This window comes from Myripristis murdjan, chromosome 20, assembly GCF_902150065.1.
Source record: "Myripristis murdjan chromosome 20, fMyrMur1.1, whole genome shotgun sequence".
In the NCBI taxonomy this organism is placed as follows: domain Eukaryota; kingdom Metazoa; phylum Chordata; class Actinopteri; order Holocentriformes; family Holocentridae; genus Myripristis; species Myripristis murdjan.
The window spans coordinates 9858867-9874841 of NC_043999.1; the positions used below are offsets into that span (position 1 = coordinate 9858867).

Genomic DNA, 15975 nt, shown 5'->3' on the forward strand with positions numbered 1-15975 from the left:
CGGCAGCAGCAGGGAATTATTTTGCAAAATGTGAATTTCCAACAAACTTTGTATCTAAATGCGGTTTTCCCATGTGTTGTCTGTGTTAATAATATCAGTTGATTTTTTTTTTTGGCAATATTTGGACATTATTTCAGACTCAGATTACTTATTGCAGGTACTAGTAGTATGTCTGGTGGCACTAAAGCTGCATATGCAAAATAGTTTTATAATTATAAATGTAATAATGTTCATTTATGACTATTTATGCAGTTTTTATTTAAATTTGTTCGATCAGGGTGAATATTGAAAGGCTTACCGATACTCACCACAAGGGGGCCAGAGCAGCAGGACAAAACCCTTATTAACCTCTGGAACAACTCTCACAGATTAAAGTGTATTTCTCATCATGATTTCCATATTGACAGCAGAGATTCCATATTTTTATTATTACAAACATATTTATTTGTTTAATGAATACCTCTTTTCTAATACTGTCTGGATATCATTAATATCGTCAAACATATTACCCCATACACTTCATTTTCAAGGTTTTCTAATAAAGATAATGTTCATTCAGCCCTTTTGAGACATACATATATATATATATATATATATATATATATATATATATATATATATATATATATATATATATATATATATATACACACACCCAAAGATCTCACATTGACCATATAAGCATAAAAACATGAGATTACAAGGCAGGTTAGCTTTACACAGTGAGGCTGCAGCTTGAAAAAATAAATAAAAAACATAGGATATAATTATAATTCCACCATCCTCTGAACCATCACATCTGGCTGGCGAGATAAGCACACTGATATGTTTCAAAAAGTCACTAAAACCAGAGGACCAGCGCTTAGTTAGCCACTCCCCTGCACTGCACAATACTGGTTGAGTACCATTTAGTCATAACTTCATGGAAACTATGACAAAGTATTTGTAATGCACTGGCTGAGCTTGCAAAGTGTCTATTATAAGGTAGGGAGAGGTGAAGCTGGAGCGGCATTGACCATTAAATTATAATGCATATGTTAGGACAAACGCTGAGCAGCTCCATGCAGAGAAACCACACTCTTGGTATAAAGTTTGCAAAGCAACTCGGCTTAAAAAAAGAATTTCCAGTCTCTTATTTGAATGCAGCAAGATTATTCAAGCACTCTAATCACTGCAATCATACTGTCCTACTTTCTAGCAGAAAGCCCTCAATGACATTTTTTCAATAGAAAACTTTGTGTCCAAAGAATGTCCATATCATGTGTCTCCTCCTCTAATTTAAGCTTTCCTCCTTGGAGAAAACAGAGGGGAAAACAAAAAGAGGGGGATAGCTTCACACCCTGAGAAAGAGCTGGACTTTCTCACGGGGTGAATGGTGAGCATGACTGTGTTACTAAACAGATTCATGCCGAGGGGCCGTGCTGGAGTGGGCCCGTGTGCCAAGTTTGTGAGAGTTGAGTGCTTTTGTATTTTGAAGGAGAGGGCAGAAAAGTGGACAGAAGCTGTTAGCTTTAGGCAAAAAAAAGGTTAAACTGGCAAAACTGTCAAAACACAGCAATCCAGTAGGACTCCTCCGCAGTTACACCTGTATATGTTTTCCATCTTTAACTGTCACTCAAAAGAAAGGTGATGCTGCACTGAGTGTGTGTCGTAAATGACGCGGTAAGGAAGGCAAAAGATGCTCCACAAATCTCTCTCATTTGGCGGGCACAACCATAAACCCCACAAAAGACATGCATTTCAATCATTTGCCTATTTCACACAGTTTCCCTATAGAATGCGTCGGCACAGCATGGCCATTTGTTTTCTTTAGATAAAGAGCGGACTTGTTCCCCCATTGCAGGCCGAGCGGTCGACTCCCACACTCGCTGCAGTCAGCTGTCTGGGCGAACGTCCTCACATGTTCTCTGACAGCACAGCGGCTCAGATACGGCCTCAATTCACCGGCAGGACAGAGCTTTCTTTTCTCTGATTTATCATTCATAATAACAGAGCCTCAGATGGTTCAGTTATTGCCGCAATGTCAACACATTAATGGGCTTTGACTGTAATATATCAAGTTATTTGTTTAAAAATAAAACAAGCTACATTAACATCTAGTACATTTACATTTTAACTTATTATCAAGACAACCCCCCCACCCTCAAAAAAACATTCTCATGAAATTTCAGGCAGCACTAAGTCTTCACTTTGGAAAAAGAAATTCCCATAGCAACATATTAATCACACTTACAAGACATGTCTTTTTTCAGTGTGAATATTCTTTAATTTGACAGTAGTCCAAGTGCAAAACAGATACATGGTTTGGTTCACTGGTTATCAAAATGATTCAACTACTGCTCCTAAGAAGAAAGAGCTCATTAATTCCTGTTAATTCGCCATAAAGTTAAATTATGACTTCCATTCAGTCAGCATTAGTAGCAGTGACACTTTGCTCATGCTTGTAAGTCTACTGCCAGAGACTCAAACCATGCAAATCCAAATTTACCTTGATCTTAGACTACTCTCAAATTAAAGCACCGAGTCAACATCACAGCAACAAAAACCAGGAATTATCCTTGAAATTTAAGGCTGGTATAAGACAGACACAAAAGTTCCCACATGCTGGTTAAAACTGCACCATAAAACAGGATCATACACAAAGCTTCATGACACTGCATTCACCCAGGAGAAAACGCCAGAGTGGTTAACACTGTGCGGACACAAGGGAGCAGCTGGAGGGAGGAGACAATAAAGGCATTGCAGTTGTGTCACAAATCTCCTAGAAATCACATCTGGCACCATCATGGAGGTCCAGGGAATAAAAGTGTAATAAAATATGAGCTCCAAAAACAGATATCTTAAAAAAAATTGTGGTGCAGGTCAGGATAATTCAGTAACGTATAAATAAAAGTAAATAGTCCGATAAGGTAGATCTGTCTCCAAATTTAGGTTGCTATTACACAGTCTTATCACTAGCCCTCGCTCCAAAACACACTGAGAATAATCATCTCAGTTCATCTGAACAATTTGTTTCCCGCGTCTGAATAAACTGTTCAGGGGAAACCCAACCTATGTGCTGGGTTTCGGTTTTATTCACTAGATAACTCTCCATCAGGTGAATTTAGCAAAGTAACAAATGTTAATGTGATCCCACAGCCCTATTTTTCCAATGTCATTTTCCAACTAAAAACAGCCCCATGTTCCATCAGTCCTGTGTGTCTTCAACATAAAAAGAAGAATAATGCCCGTATCATGGGTATATTAACAACAACATGCAATCTGAGTATGTATTCAATAAATGATATCTGAAATGGTGTTTATCGGCTATGTGCAACATGTGTATTTGAATAAGAAGCAGCTTGCCCATAAATACAATTTCAGATATTTATTAAGCATGTACTATCAGATAATGCATTTTATTCATATATCAGAGGTATGGATAGTATTCTTCTTGTTTTGTTAAGGGAACATAGGTTATAAGGAACATGGAGCTGTTTTCAGGTTGTTGTTGTTGTTGTTTTTTAAATCACATTGAGGTTAATATGGGACTTTGGGAACATGTGGCCCTGCAAACACAGATCAGCTGCTAGCAAACAAGCAGACATTATCTAAACACCATATTGATTACATGTTTCCGTGGGGAAATGATCAGCTCCCTAAAGATTTTGAGATATCTTAGTTTGCATTCTGAAACACAAACAGCTGCTGTCAGCCTCTGTTGCCCCAAACACTGAGGGCCTCCTCTATGGCTGCCAGACGGAGGGTTACGTCACCTCACAGCCATCTATAGTCGGTCTAAAGAGAATCCCATCCTGTTTGGACTTGAGACACTGGAGTAAGGCTAAGAATGAGGCACAGTGGTGACATCACGTAAAGTGATGAAAGACAGAGGCAGAGGATAACAGTGGCACTGTTTGTTGCTCTCTCAGTCTTTGGGTGCACTGGGAAACCATACAGTCGAGTCCCAAACCAGCTAGGGAAAAGCCACTTTGGAAAAAATGTTAGAATGAGCCGCAGCAGCAGCAGGACACTGGAGCAGCTGCGTGTAGCACGTTCCCTCAACGACCGAAAAGGGCATTGCATAGCTAGGTTTCGTTTAACGGCGTGTGTTCTTCTTCAAATGTCCATTCACCCAGCATGTATCTTGTGAAGTTCCTCATTCCAAAATATCTGTTTCAAATGGGACCAGATGGTAGTAGGACAGGTTGGTGACGTACGCCTCTGTTTCCTCATCACACAGCTCCGGTTCCATTGGCAAGAACTCCGTTCCGTCCTCATACCTGGCAAGACAATAAAAGACATGTTAATCAATGGACGGGGTGGACATGTCTGGTCTAAACAAGTCATCAGAAGATTACTGTGTTTTTAAGTTGAAAACAAAGGCCCTGTTTTAATGAAACTGGAGTTTACTGCAACCTCTATGTTTAATCTGTTAGAGAGCCTTTTATTAGAAATATCCTACAAAGTTGTCTATAGTCAACTGTCTAGCCCCTAGTCCCTCGCTGAGTGATTAAAAGTCTGGGTTTGTGTGTAAAAGACCAAAAGCACTTTGTTCCTCTTTTGCTTCCTTCACACACCCAGGGAAGGAAGAGGTGCAGACACACTTCCTACTGTGCATGTGGGGGGTGGCGGGTCCTGGGATTTGTTTGCATCCAAGAAATTTCACACTCACTAAAACAATCACACTCAGCAGCAAACACAGAGACCCTTTCATTTGGGGAAAAATGTGCACATGAGAGAGGCACTATGATAATAGATAGAACAAGACAGAGGCTGAAGTATGTGTCGTCCTGATACTCACGCATGTTCCCCAGAGTCAGTAGATGAAGGTCTCTCTTTTTCCTGGGGGAGACTCTCGTCATATACGATCGTCTCTGTATTGGCCAGACAGAAACCATTTGATCGCATGATTTCTAAAAGATACAGAGCGATCATGGTGACATAACAGAGGTCAATGGCAACTGTAGTGCCTCAATACCGATTAGTGCATGGGTCCATGTTTGTGCTTCACAAGACAGACCTACCTGATATCTTGATCGGACTCTGAAAGCAAGGCTGGATTCTGTGGACTTTGTCGTTCCTTAGCACCTGATCCAGCGGTGACCGCTCAAAGAAGGTTAACATCACCTCTGACCTGGAATACTGGGAGGTAAGATTTGGGGGGAAAAAATTAGTCTGTACAGCCAAGAGTTTCCCACAAAGACAGCCCAACACGTACCTGCTAGCCGAAGGGTGATCCCTAGGAATCTCAGACATGTCCTTCAATGCAAAGTGAACATGCTGATAAAATACTAATAAAAATTAAAATTAAAAGACCAACCTTCCATGGCATATTGATAGCATTCTTCAGTAGCCTCTCCACCTCATTCAGCTTCATCTCAATGTCATTTGCTTCTTTGATTTTTACCAGCCCTGAAACAGATAAACATGACACACCTTAGCTGAAGTATGATACTCATCAGAAATATATATTTTTTTCAAAATACATATGTATTTTACTGTACTCTGCCAATCAATTTTCAAATTAAAAGCATGTCGCAAAAGGGTTAAGGATAGGGGCTACCAATATATCTTTTTTTTTCCAAAAATATTGCACTCAACTCCAGACTCAACTGTACAAATATGTTTGGTACAAGGGGAGTGCAAGTGTAACTATCTCTGCACACTGACCAGTGGTGAACAGCAATGAAGTACATTAATTTGAGTATTTGTTATTTGTTATTTGTAATCTGTTTTTTTGTTTGTTTGTTTGTTTGTTTGTTTGTTTGTTTGTTTGTTTTTTGTAAACTTCTGACTTTTGACTCCACTACATCTCTGTGAACGTTGTCGGTACTTGTCTTCGAAAATGTGATTTGTCACCCGCTGTGTTGCTCACAGGAGAAAAAAACAATCACAGTGCCCATTCTCAACTGGGTTTGATGTACAAGCCGAAATACATCCTCAAGCTCTGTGAAACAAGTACAAGCAAGACATCTGCTTTCAATGTAAAATGCATCCATTCCATTCTGTTAGCAACATGCAGACAACTACCCGGCGGAGGGAGGTACATTTGTGTAGCAGTGCGGTTCTACAAGCAAGTCAGTGCATTCATTAGGTGGTTTCAGAGAGTTACAAGGTTCTGTAAAAGCACTGAGAAAACTACATTGCAATGTGCTGAAATTAAAAAGTACTTTAACTCCAGTAAGAATTTGACTGAGCAACTTTCACTTGTAGTGGAGTAATATTCGACCAGGAGTATCTATACCTTGGCTCAAGTAATGGGGTTTGTCCACTGCTGGCACTGCGGCACAAAGTGCAGCTGCTATGACCTTTGTAGCCACCAGAATGTTATCTATCTACATATAGGTCAACGCACAAAAAGCTAGACTGGGTTGAATTAATTCTTCCTCTCAAATAAGGTTGCTGCAAATGCAAGTGAAAAGGTGGCGGTCTGGTGGACACAGTAACCTTTTTATTAACAATACCTTCTGATATTTGCCCCAAGCAACAGCAAGACTAAAATAGACCACTTATAAATGCCTACAGAACAAGTACACCATCCCTAAAATTGCCTATGTAACTGCAAAGGTTTGTACAATAGCTGTACTAACAGAGGAAAAAAATACAACTGTTGACAATAATGCCACAGAATAATATTTACGGTGACCAGTTTAGCCTGGATAATGAAATTTAGGAGTTAGAGGGAGTGTAAAAACAGCACATTTAACAATGCAGGAATACCCATGTGACTAGTAGTCAGCAAGGCATTATCCAGCGTCATGCTGACAAAGGGATGTGGTGAGCAGGAGGAGGAGGATGAAGAGTGGAACCACATCGATGAGTTTTTTTTCTGATGAAAGTGGTTCAGACAAAGGTAGTCACATAGCAGCTGCTGTTTTCGTGGAAGCACTGAGTAAGAGGGCCTGAAGCAACTCTACGCAAAGTCACAGTCTCATCCATTTATAATGGCCCACAGTGATGACATCATACCCATGGGGTTGTGAAGAGTGATTGGGCAATTAAATCATCACCAGGAACCCAGCAAGGTTCCCACCCAGGCCGAATTCATACCGCCTCAGGATCAACTTCTTCTGTTTAAGGGAGATGAAGTCTCTGTCAGACCGCAGTGGGAGTATTCTCTGTGACTGTGACAAATCATATTATGTTTGGGGTTTACAGAGGTTTATTGTGGTGTTTTGTCATGAACACGTTTTCAGTGTGAGACAGGGTTCGACAGAAATGGGGTTGTACAGCACCAGTATTTTTGTACTGAACTACCCATAGCCGCTATTCAATATCTTTAAATTTGATTATTTTCATTCCCAAAATTCACAAGTATCTGTGTTTTCCACAGAACCTCGGGGTGTTTTCAGGACGGAAAAACCCTAAAGCTCTTCATTGAAACCTTGACTCTGGGTTAGCAGCTCTTTAAGGCAGGGAGGCCAACTTCACCTTTTTAATGGAGAAGGAAAACTGCCACTGAATGAAGAAGTAATTTACCAAAACACTGTTGATAAACTGAACTAATAAATGTAATGTGGATGGAAAATAAAATTTCATTGGAGATTTTTGTGTGGCTGTTGTCGGGGAGGGGGAGGAACCTTCACTATATTAGGTGGACACCATGACTGGGCAATTTAAAATTTAATAATAATTTAATAAGCCCAATAATGGACCAATATATCAGCAAAGCGATATATTGGACGTCCTTGCAGTTTTTCTAAACTGGATGACTCCTCGATGTTATAGAGGCCTCATTATCAATTCAGAGAGCTAGAGGAGCTCAGTATCACACAAGGCAGTTAACATCTTAAACGGAAACAAAGCATGATGATAACTCGTCCTCGGAGGTTTAACTCTCCCCCACCCAGGCAAGCTAGTTGTTACCGTTGTAAACAGATTAGTAAAGTTTTGCTGCTGCGTAGGGTTCCCTCTGCGACACAGAAATAAAAGCTGCTCCGCCATGGTATGACTGTTTAGAAACAAAATACAACCAGATATTCAGAGCATGTTATCCACTCTTATTTGGATATTTAGCCCTAAAAATAAAGGGATCTCTAAAAAAAAAAAAAAAAAAAAAAGTCATCAAACATGTTAAAACCAAGGTCGGCTGTAGTTTCCTCAAATTTCCTGTTACAGGGTCCATTTCCTGCATGAACTTCCTGGCCACACTGGTCCTCATGCAGAAAGCAGTTATGCCAACAAACTCTGTCTTCTATCTAAGTGAGATCAATCATGCGGGCATAATTGGGCAAACTGTCTCCAACCACCACTCCTTCCCTCGGATTAACCTGCAGATACAGCTATTTTAGAGGGCGACTTCCTTTGGCAGTTTGTTGGCAGCCTCCAAACTTAATCACACACACTTGGACAGCATCTGCCTGTTACAACAAGATGGCCAGATGCTCCAACTTAAAGAGTAATTAGATAGCAACAATATGGCATTTAGAGTGGTGCCTACTTCATAATTTCTTGAAATAATTGCCCACTTAAGTTGCCCATCTGTTTTTTTTTTTTTTTTTTTTTCAACGACACGCCGCGCTGAATAAAGAGGCAACATCAGGTATTAGCCGAAATAACAGAGTGGAAGTGAGTAGACAACAGGAACGGTGGCGTGTTCAAGTCATCCTCAAATATGATATCTAAACAGTCATCAGACATCGCAATCAGCAGCTGCTTCAACGCTTCCCCATGCACCAGATCAGATAAGCACATGTCAGCAGAACAACACCGTGTTATCATCTCACCGCCAACTCTCCCCTGTTTCATCAACACGCTATTTCTGCTGCCCTCAGTCAACAAGTGGAGAGCATCAGACTCTCTAACAGGCGCACGGGCTTTTCTGACTCCCCGTGTGCTTGTGATAGTCTTGTCTGGATTCCTGGGTGGAATCTGGCTCACGTGGAATCTGAGCAACCACTTCCTGTCTGTGTCCATTCTTGGGTCACATGTAAGGTGGGTCTTATGAGGGCTGCACTGAGCACAGGGCCTAAATATGGCAAGTCCACTCCTATCCGCGTCTCTCTCATCATGACATCAGTGTGAAAGCTCTGCACGCCTTCCTTGTTGCCTAGGTGCAGCACAGAAACAGGAAAACATGAGCAGAGCCAGAGACTGGAGCAAAGCAGACAGAGGAAGGCCTGAGCTGTTTTGTTTTTTTGTTTTTTGTTTTTTTCAACCTGAATGGCAATTAGAGGGAATGCAAATGAAATATTGAACAGGGGCATGAATTAAACCAGGAGAATAGGATTAACCAATGGCTTTCAATCCATCAATGAGATGATCAAACCCATATGAGTCAGTAAAGTAGCAGTGAGTAGATACCTACTTCACTGCTGATATCATAGCTTCATTTTGCTCAGCAGGGAGGACATGGACAATAATGGACATTTAAAAAGAAAAAAGAAGTGAAAAGTGAGTCATGAGATCTAACATGCCTCTTCCCAAAATTGCACCTCACATTACACAGACAGTCCAAAAAAAAAAAAAAAACACAATATCAACAACTCTGACAGCTATTTTGGTGCATGAGAAGGAAGTGAAGCCTTCCAGTCGCCACTAAAGAGATGTTTCCAAAACATTCTTATAGGCTCAGGGGGCTCAGACAAAAAAAGTGCCAAAGAGACTGTTCACACACATGGCACAAGCTGGGAGTCACGCCAAACCCACTGGCAATGCCAGCGTCAATGCCAGGGCACCGCAATGTCAGAGATCCAAACCCCTCGGGCGGTGTGAGTTTGGGCTGCTTGGGCAAAACATTGTTCCCTAAAACGCACTGCTCAGCCCATCACTGCAGCTGAACCGGATGAAACTTTAGCAGAGAAGGTCATAGCAACTTTTTCCGAGATTCTGTGACCTTTTGGGAAAGCAACTGCAGTGAAATTTGTCAATATGCAGCATTTTTTCAGAGGCGATTTAGGATAATTTGTGGGTCACTTTCTCATCGCAAAACTGACATTAATATTTGGGTGGGAAAAAAGCTGATATTTCACCCAGTATTTAAAATATGTGACACAAATCTGAATCTGAGACCTTAGTTCTACTCTGGCTCTATTTTACTGGTCATCCCAGTTAATCAGGATTGACTGACAGCAATCATCAAATGTATTTTTGGCATCTGTCTAGTGAATCAAAACTTTAAATAAGAAATAGGCTGAAAACCACACATAATATAGTTTTATAGGATCTACAGAAATACTGACACCACACAGAAACAGCATCTCAGCGTGTTGATCCTGCGGTCCAAAGGACAGCTACATGATAGGTCTGCTAATGTGACATCCTAAAGCGGACTTGGTTAATTATTAAACTGCCCAAACAAACCGATATAAATCTAGGTCATGAAGCTCTTTCACTGACATAAAGTCAAAACCCCTTCATTCATCCATGATGTAGCTTCTAATTATCTTTTATGTAGATGTGTTGTAACATGGCCGGTGTTGACTTATACTGGTGAAAGTGATATAGTTGATATGAGTGATGCAGCAGTAAATAAAAAGGTGGGTAAATCATGAACCCCAGCCAGTGAGCACAGCCCTTATTATACACAGAGATGCAATATATTTTCAGAAAAGCATTTTTTTTTTTTAGTTAAAATGCCCTGCCTTCATATGATTTACAACAGCTTGTATTTGTCACTATGGTTGGGGACACTGTAGTAGCAGGAACAGTGTTACTCAGTACCCAAAGCCCTAAAATGAGGCAGGGCCTCTTAATTGTTCGGACCTAAATCTCTTTTATGGCCCTCAAGAGTTTATTTATGAGTATTTTCTAATGTTATTTCACTGCTCTGGTATTGAAACACAAACTGAAATCTACAAAACTTTGAACAAACAAAACTTGAGCAGAGATCAAATTTTTCCTCCGTGGATTAAAACAAATTTGTCATCCCTCGACCGATTTTAAAATGAAAAGGCAGAGGGCTTTGATGAAATTACAACAGATAATCAAAATTATTCAGTCATTGCTCCCAAAATGGAATTAGAGATGAGTCCAGTAATTAATCCATAGAGTAATGTCCATAGGTGTGTTGAGTTAATGCTGATGTTGGGATGGGAGCAAAGCGAAGGGGGGGCCCAGACTTACCTCCTGTGCACGGACACCAAATTCCTAGCTACACCCCTGACTATAATGCATGCTATGAATTCACCCCAAATTATCTTTAAAGATGGGTTGTCTCACCTAGTGGTTATAGCATTACCCATGACACAATATTATTCTACTATATGCCAGCAGCACTGTCATTACACGCTGTCACTGTCACCTGGCTGCTGTCATTTTCCTACCAACCTTCTATCAGCGGGGACTTGGAAAGGTCCCGTCTGTCCTCAGGAAAGCACTCCACCAGCCTTTTAAACAGCCTCCCCAAATCCGAGTAACTCCGGTGCAAGTATAAAATGTTCCTGTCGGACCACTCAGTCCTGATCTCGAAAAACTCCTCTTCCTCCCCGCGCTGGCTGATGATGAGCCGCCGGATCCCGTTAACCCAGCAGTCCTTGACAAACATGTTGACCAGCGACGTCCCTTCAAACACAGCCGATGCCATTCCTCAGTCGTCAGTCCGGCTCAGCATGCTGGGACGGGCCGGGGGGACAGCACCACTGTCTTGGGCACTTTAAAAAAAAAAAAAAAAAAAAAAAAAAAGTCAGTCTAATCCAACTCGAGGGGGAATCCAGAGCAATAACTGCAGAAGGGAAGAAGGAAAAAAAAAATCCAAACTTCAATAACTTTTCAGCCAGTCCTCCCTCGGCGATTTAGCAGTAATGCAATGTGTGTGTCTGTGTGTGTGTGTGCGTGTGTCAGCGGCAGGAGATGATCGCTGCGTTTGTTCAGCCCATCACAGGCGTAATCTCAAACGTGGCATGATTTGACAAGAAAACATTATAGGCTGCAGCTCTCTGTCCCGAGTCAAAGATAACGCCCTCCCCACACACACACACCCCAAAAAAAAAAAAAATCTCTAGCGGTCAGAAACTGCCCTGCAAACGGCGCTTATGCCTATCTGCAGATTGTTTTATCTTCTTTTTTCAAAAACATTCACAAATATTATGTTTACCTGTCAAAGTTAAGACTTAAATCTTAAGCAGCTCCCTGTCTAAGTCTGCGCATAGTTTCCTTGGTCCAGAGCATTTCACTTCACACTGATAAAATAAGCTGTTGCCTTTCTCTCAGCAGCTTCCTCCCTCCCTCCCTCCTTCCTTCCTCCCTCCTTGACAACAGTGAGGGTATTATTATGCGAAGAATGCAAAGGGCCACAGAGAGACAAAACTGTCCATATGGGTCTCCTTCAATTATTCTGTAATTTATTTACTCTGGGGGAGAAGGGGAAAAAACAGAAGGAAAAAAAAACAGATTTGCTCTCTCTCTCCTCCTCTCCTGTTTTCTTCAGGGCTCTCACAAATACAACTGGTTTCAAATATGCAGAAGCTGGAGGTGTTGCCATGAAGTAAACCAATCATCTGTTAAAAAATCTCTAGACACACAATTTTGACTCCTCGGTCATAAAATAAAGATGCACTGCAGAAATGGAGCACAGCCTCAGAAAGGAAACCACTGACACGTACCAAAATGAGATCCAACAACCCAGATCTTCTATATCTTTGGCCATTATGGTAATGATCCGAGGATCATTGGAGTTACACGGGATCCTGAGCTTTCTGTATCATTATTCTTGGCCCCACATAACTCTTACGTGCATAATTTCAGACAGGCCAAACTAAAAAGACCTAGCTCAACAGACAGACCAAAAAAGGAGCAGATCCTCCCTGCTTTGTCCCATTAAGCAGCACAATAATGTTTCACTGAGTGCTCTTGCCGGGCTGAGACCAGTTAAAGAGCTTTACAGGAAACCATACCCAACTCAAGTAATGACGATTCAGCTGTAATTAACTACTGGATTGGAAAGGACTGTCTGTAGGCAGTGCTGGTAAATGCTATACATTACAATATACGGCAGGAAATAGCATGTTAATTGCAAGTAAGAACAAGCTGTAAAACACATTCCTTATTGTACACATGCATGTACACACAAAGTTGGTAAAGCTCAGCACATTTCTGCAGGCAGTGAACAAGTACAGTTATGGATGTAGCAAATCTGTACAGAAAAAAGAGAAAATTGCACCATTGAGACTGGAGAATGCAATCCTACTCTAATGTGCACAATGCATTTTATGAGACAGAGCAGATGGCGGGTGCAAACGTCTGCCACGGCACGCTGGCATCCTCGATTCGAGCTCTCAATTGCACATTGGTGAGTGTTTCAATCTCGCCGTGGCAAATGGAGGCACACAGAGCTAAGAAATGAAGCCAGTCAGGTGGATTTTAAAGTTTAATTTTGCCACATTTAAATATCCAAAGTGGTCTCTTTAACATGGGCCACTTTTACATGCGACTGTTTCCCTTCAGTCAGGAGGAGTAAACAGTGATGCTGTCATGCTGTCTGAATAGGAAATATCATAGGAAATTCTCTAAAGACGTAGACTCAGTAAGTGATTGCAACTTTGCCGTAAACTACACATCATCAACCACAGATACAATCTCATAATGCACTCGACGTCTTTGTGTTTTTTCCATCTTCATGGGAATCAAATGCATCACATTTGTCCTACTTTGTTTCTTTTTATTGTCCCCTTTCAGGTATAAACCACCTAATAACTTTTTTTTTTCATACATATTACATTGGCATTCTCAGTGGGAGAGAGGTAAATGGTGCATTGAAACTTTGCTACCAAGGGGTGCATGACTTATAAAAACAAACTTGTGGCTCATGTGATAAATGGCATCCGTAGTGACACACACAGGGAATATTAAACACCAGTTTGTTCAGTGTGTGCTTTGCAGTTGCAGAATTAAAATGATATTTCACTGCAGCATTAACCATTTTTAGTGCTTGTGTTCCCATCAGACTTCCTGAGAAGTTATGTGTACTAAATAATGAAAATAATCCTAATGTGGAACATTAAGCATGTTACACAACACTGCATGAATGCATCATTAAACAATAAGTTTCCTTTTTGAACAGAGAGCTGCACAATTTCACCAATCATTTCAGCACTGAGGAATTTACCATTATGCTGCATCTGCTCAGCTGGACTTCAACTTAGGCAATGTTTTAATGAAGTCTTGGTTCAAAAAAGGTGAACACAGCTTTAGAATTATCACTTTTGTTTAGGAAGTCTCACTGGGGAAAATGACCACAGCTCTCTCAGATTTCACTGTTGGCATCACTACAGTAGGAATTATACAGCAAGTTGAAAGGGTAGAAAATTAACTGCGATGCATGGTGTTACCAAAGTAGCGTTGTGTCAGCATGTTGAATTATTGTGTTGTAGCTGAGGTGCAAGACACAGATTGGGGATTTATACACACATTTCTCAGAGGCAGAGCTGCTGGGGAGGCAGAAATCATCTTAATGGTTGACTTGAATCTGAACGCATGGAGGCAGGGAACCACAGTTTTCTGGATAAGCAACATTAGACCAGAGAGCAGTGAAGATGGCGAGGATTACTAAGGGAGGTGTTATTAAATCTAGAGCTCTGGGTGCTACAAAAATGAAATCTAGTTGTACTTAGTTAGGTTTGCAAGTTAGGCTTGATGTGCCTTCGCTGAAGAATGTGCACTGTGGTTCTTTGGCTCTGGTTTGCCCTGACCAATGCGATTATCTCTGCCTCCAGAGCATCTCTGGCTTCCAGAAATTTTTAGACATCTTGCAAAGTTGACTAAAGAAAAGGTAATTCAAATGCACAACCAAACATTGCAGTTACTTGTACTGACCAGTAATTTTGCACCCTTGTATTTTCTACATTTTACAATGTTTGTACTTGTTTTATTTATTGTTATTCAGGGTTCTCTCTTTTTTAAGGGAATCATTTTTTTTTTTTTTCAAGGACATAGTCAGTCCACCAAGATTGTATTTTCCCACTCAGTTTTTATATTTTCCAATTTCTATATTACAGTGAAAGAAAGGAAAAAAATATATATATAATAACACGCTAACAATGAGTTTTATGAAACATAAAAAACACAATAGCTTGAATACGTACTTTTTCCTGATCTTGCTAGTATTTCCAGGACATTTGTCAGTTTTGGAATTTTCTGGGTTTTCTACGACTGGAAACCTAGTCTATAAATTTCCAGGTTTTCCAGGATACGTGGGAACCCTGCTATTGTAGCACGGTTTAAACTAGTACTTTCCCTAAGTTGCAATCTTTTATTGAAAGAGCATCGGTGGAGGTGAGAGTGCAAAGTAAGATTTTCATTGTGCTGTCTAGACATATGGCAATAAAGTTCATCTTTAACATTAGATTTATTAGAAAGACCACGATGAAAAAATGCTCTGTAGTGATGTCATATCTGTTTCACTGACATCATGGATTGATTTTTATGTATCCACAGAAGTATCTCTAACGTACAGATACTGCAATGCACTTTTCATTTAAAGTATGAATTCTTACAGACAGATTGTATTACATACAGAATATGCCCCAGTATTATCATAAACCCCCTTCTCTCACTATGTAATAATAGGATCTGTCTGTTTTGAGCGAGGCTTCATTCTGTGGTTTGGCCACATTTACAGCGTCAGCACATTCTGCCTCACTACTGCCTCATTTTGGTGTAATTCCTTTGAAAGAGAAAACTTCAGCTGGAAAAAAGGCTTGCACTCACTCATCCTTAAAGCAGCTCCGATGCAGTACACCAAACACATTTGTCTCTCATTACAAAGAAACAGTTTAAGCCAAAGCTTTGCAGGGAAAGAGGATGAGAAATTAGTTCAGGGTTAGTGTGTTAGATAGAGGACTGTATAAAGAGTATTTTGCATGCGTGCATAGAGGTGGGTGGAGGCGTCGCCTGATTAATTAAGTGACATCAGAGGTTTGGTCAGGTCATAGTGCACTTTGGCATGCAACCCTTCCATAGTTGCCATTTTGCATTTTGTCATGCTTCGTTCTAATATCTCTGTCTCATTACTGTCTATCTTTCATCTGTTTGCGTGCTGTTTTCTGGTGGTAATGA

At 40.6% G+C, this 15975-nt stretch overlaps 1 protein-coding gene across 1 annotated transcript; it reads right to left on the reverse strand.

Annotated features, from left to right (window-relative positions):
• Positions 1 to 3562: 3562 nt before the first annotated feature.
• On the reverse strand, positions 3563 to 11563 carry pxdc1b (PX domain containing 1b). The gene is made up of 5 exons (XM_030080011.1): positions 11251 to 11563; positions 5303 to 5394; positions 5007 to 5124; positions 4784 to 4895; positions 3563 to 4262 (listed from the first exon to the last, which is right to left on the reverse strand). The coding sequence occupies exons 1-5, from the start codon at positions 11504 to 11506 to the stop codon at positions 4139 to 4141; spliced, it is 702 nt and encodes a 233-aa protein (XP_029935871.1). The 5' UTR covers positions 11507 to 11563; the 3' UTR covers positions 3563 to 4138.
• Between the last annotated feature and the right edge of the window lie 4412 nt (positions 11564 to 15975).

What these genes read in the sequence shown, in the direction of transcription:
- pxdc1b (XM_030080011.1), bottom strand. Translation starts at nt 11,506, where the DNA reads ATGGCATCGGCTGTGTTTGAAGGGACGTCGCTGGTCAACATGTTTGTC. An exon ending in CAAGTCCCCGCTGATAGAAG is followed by an intron (nt 5,395 to 11,250) that starts GTTGGTAGGAAA and finishes TATCTGTTTCAG; the next exon opens with GGCTGGTAAAAATCAAAGAA. An exon ending in GAGTCCGATCAAGATATCAG is followed by an intron (nt 4,896 to 5,006) that starts GTAGGTCTGTCT and finishes TGTATCTTTTAG; the next exon opens with AAATCATGCGATCAAATGGT.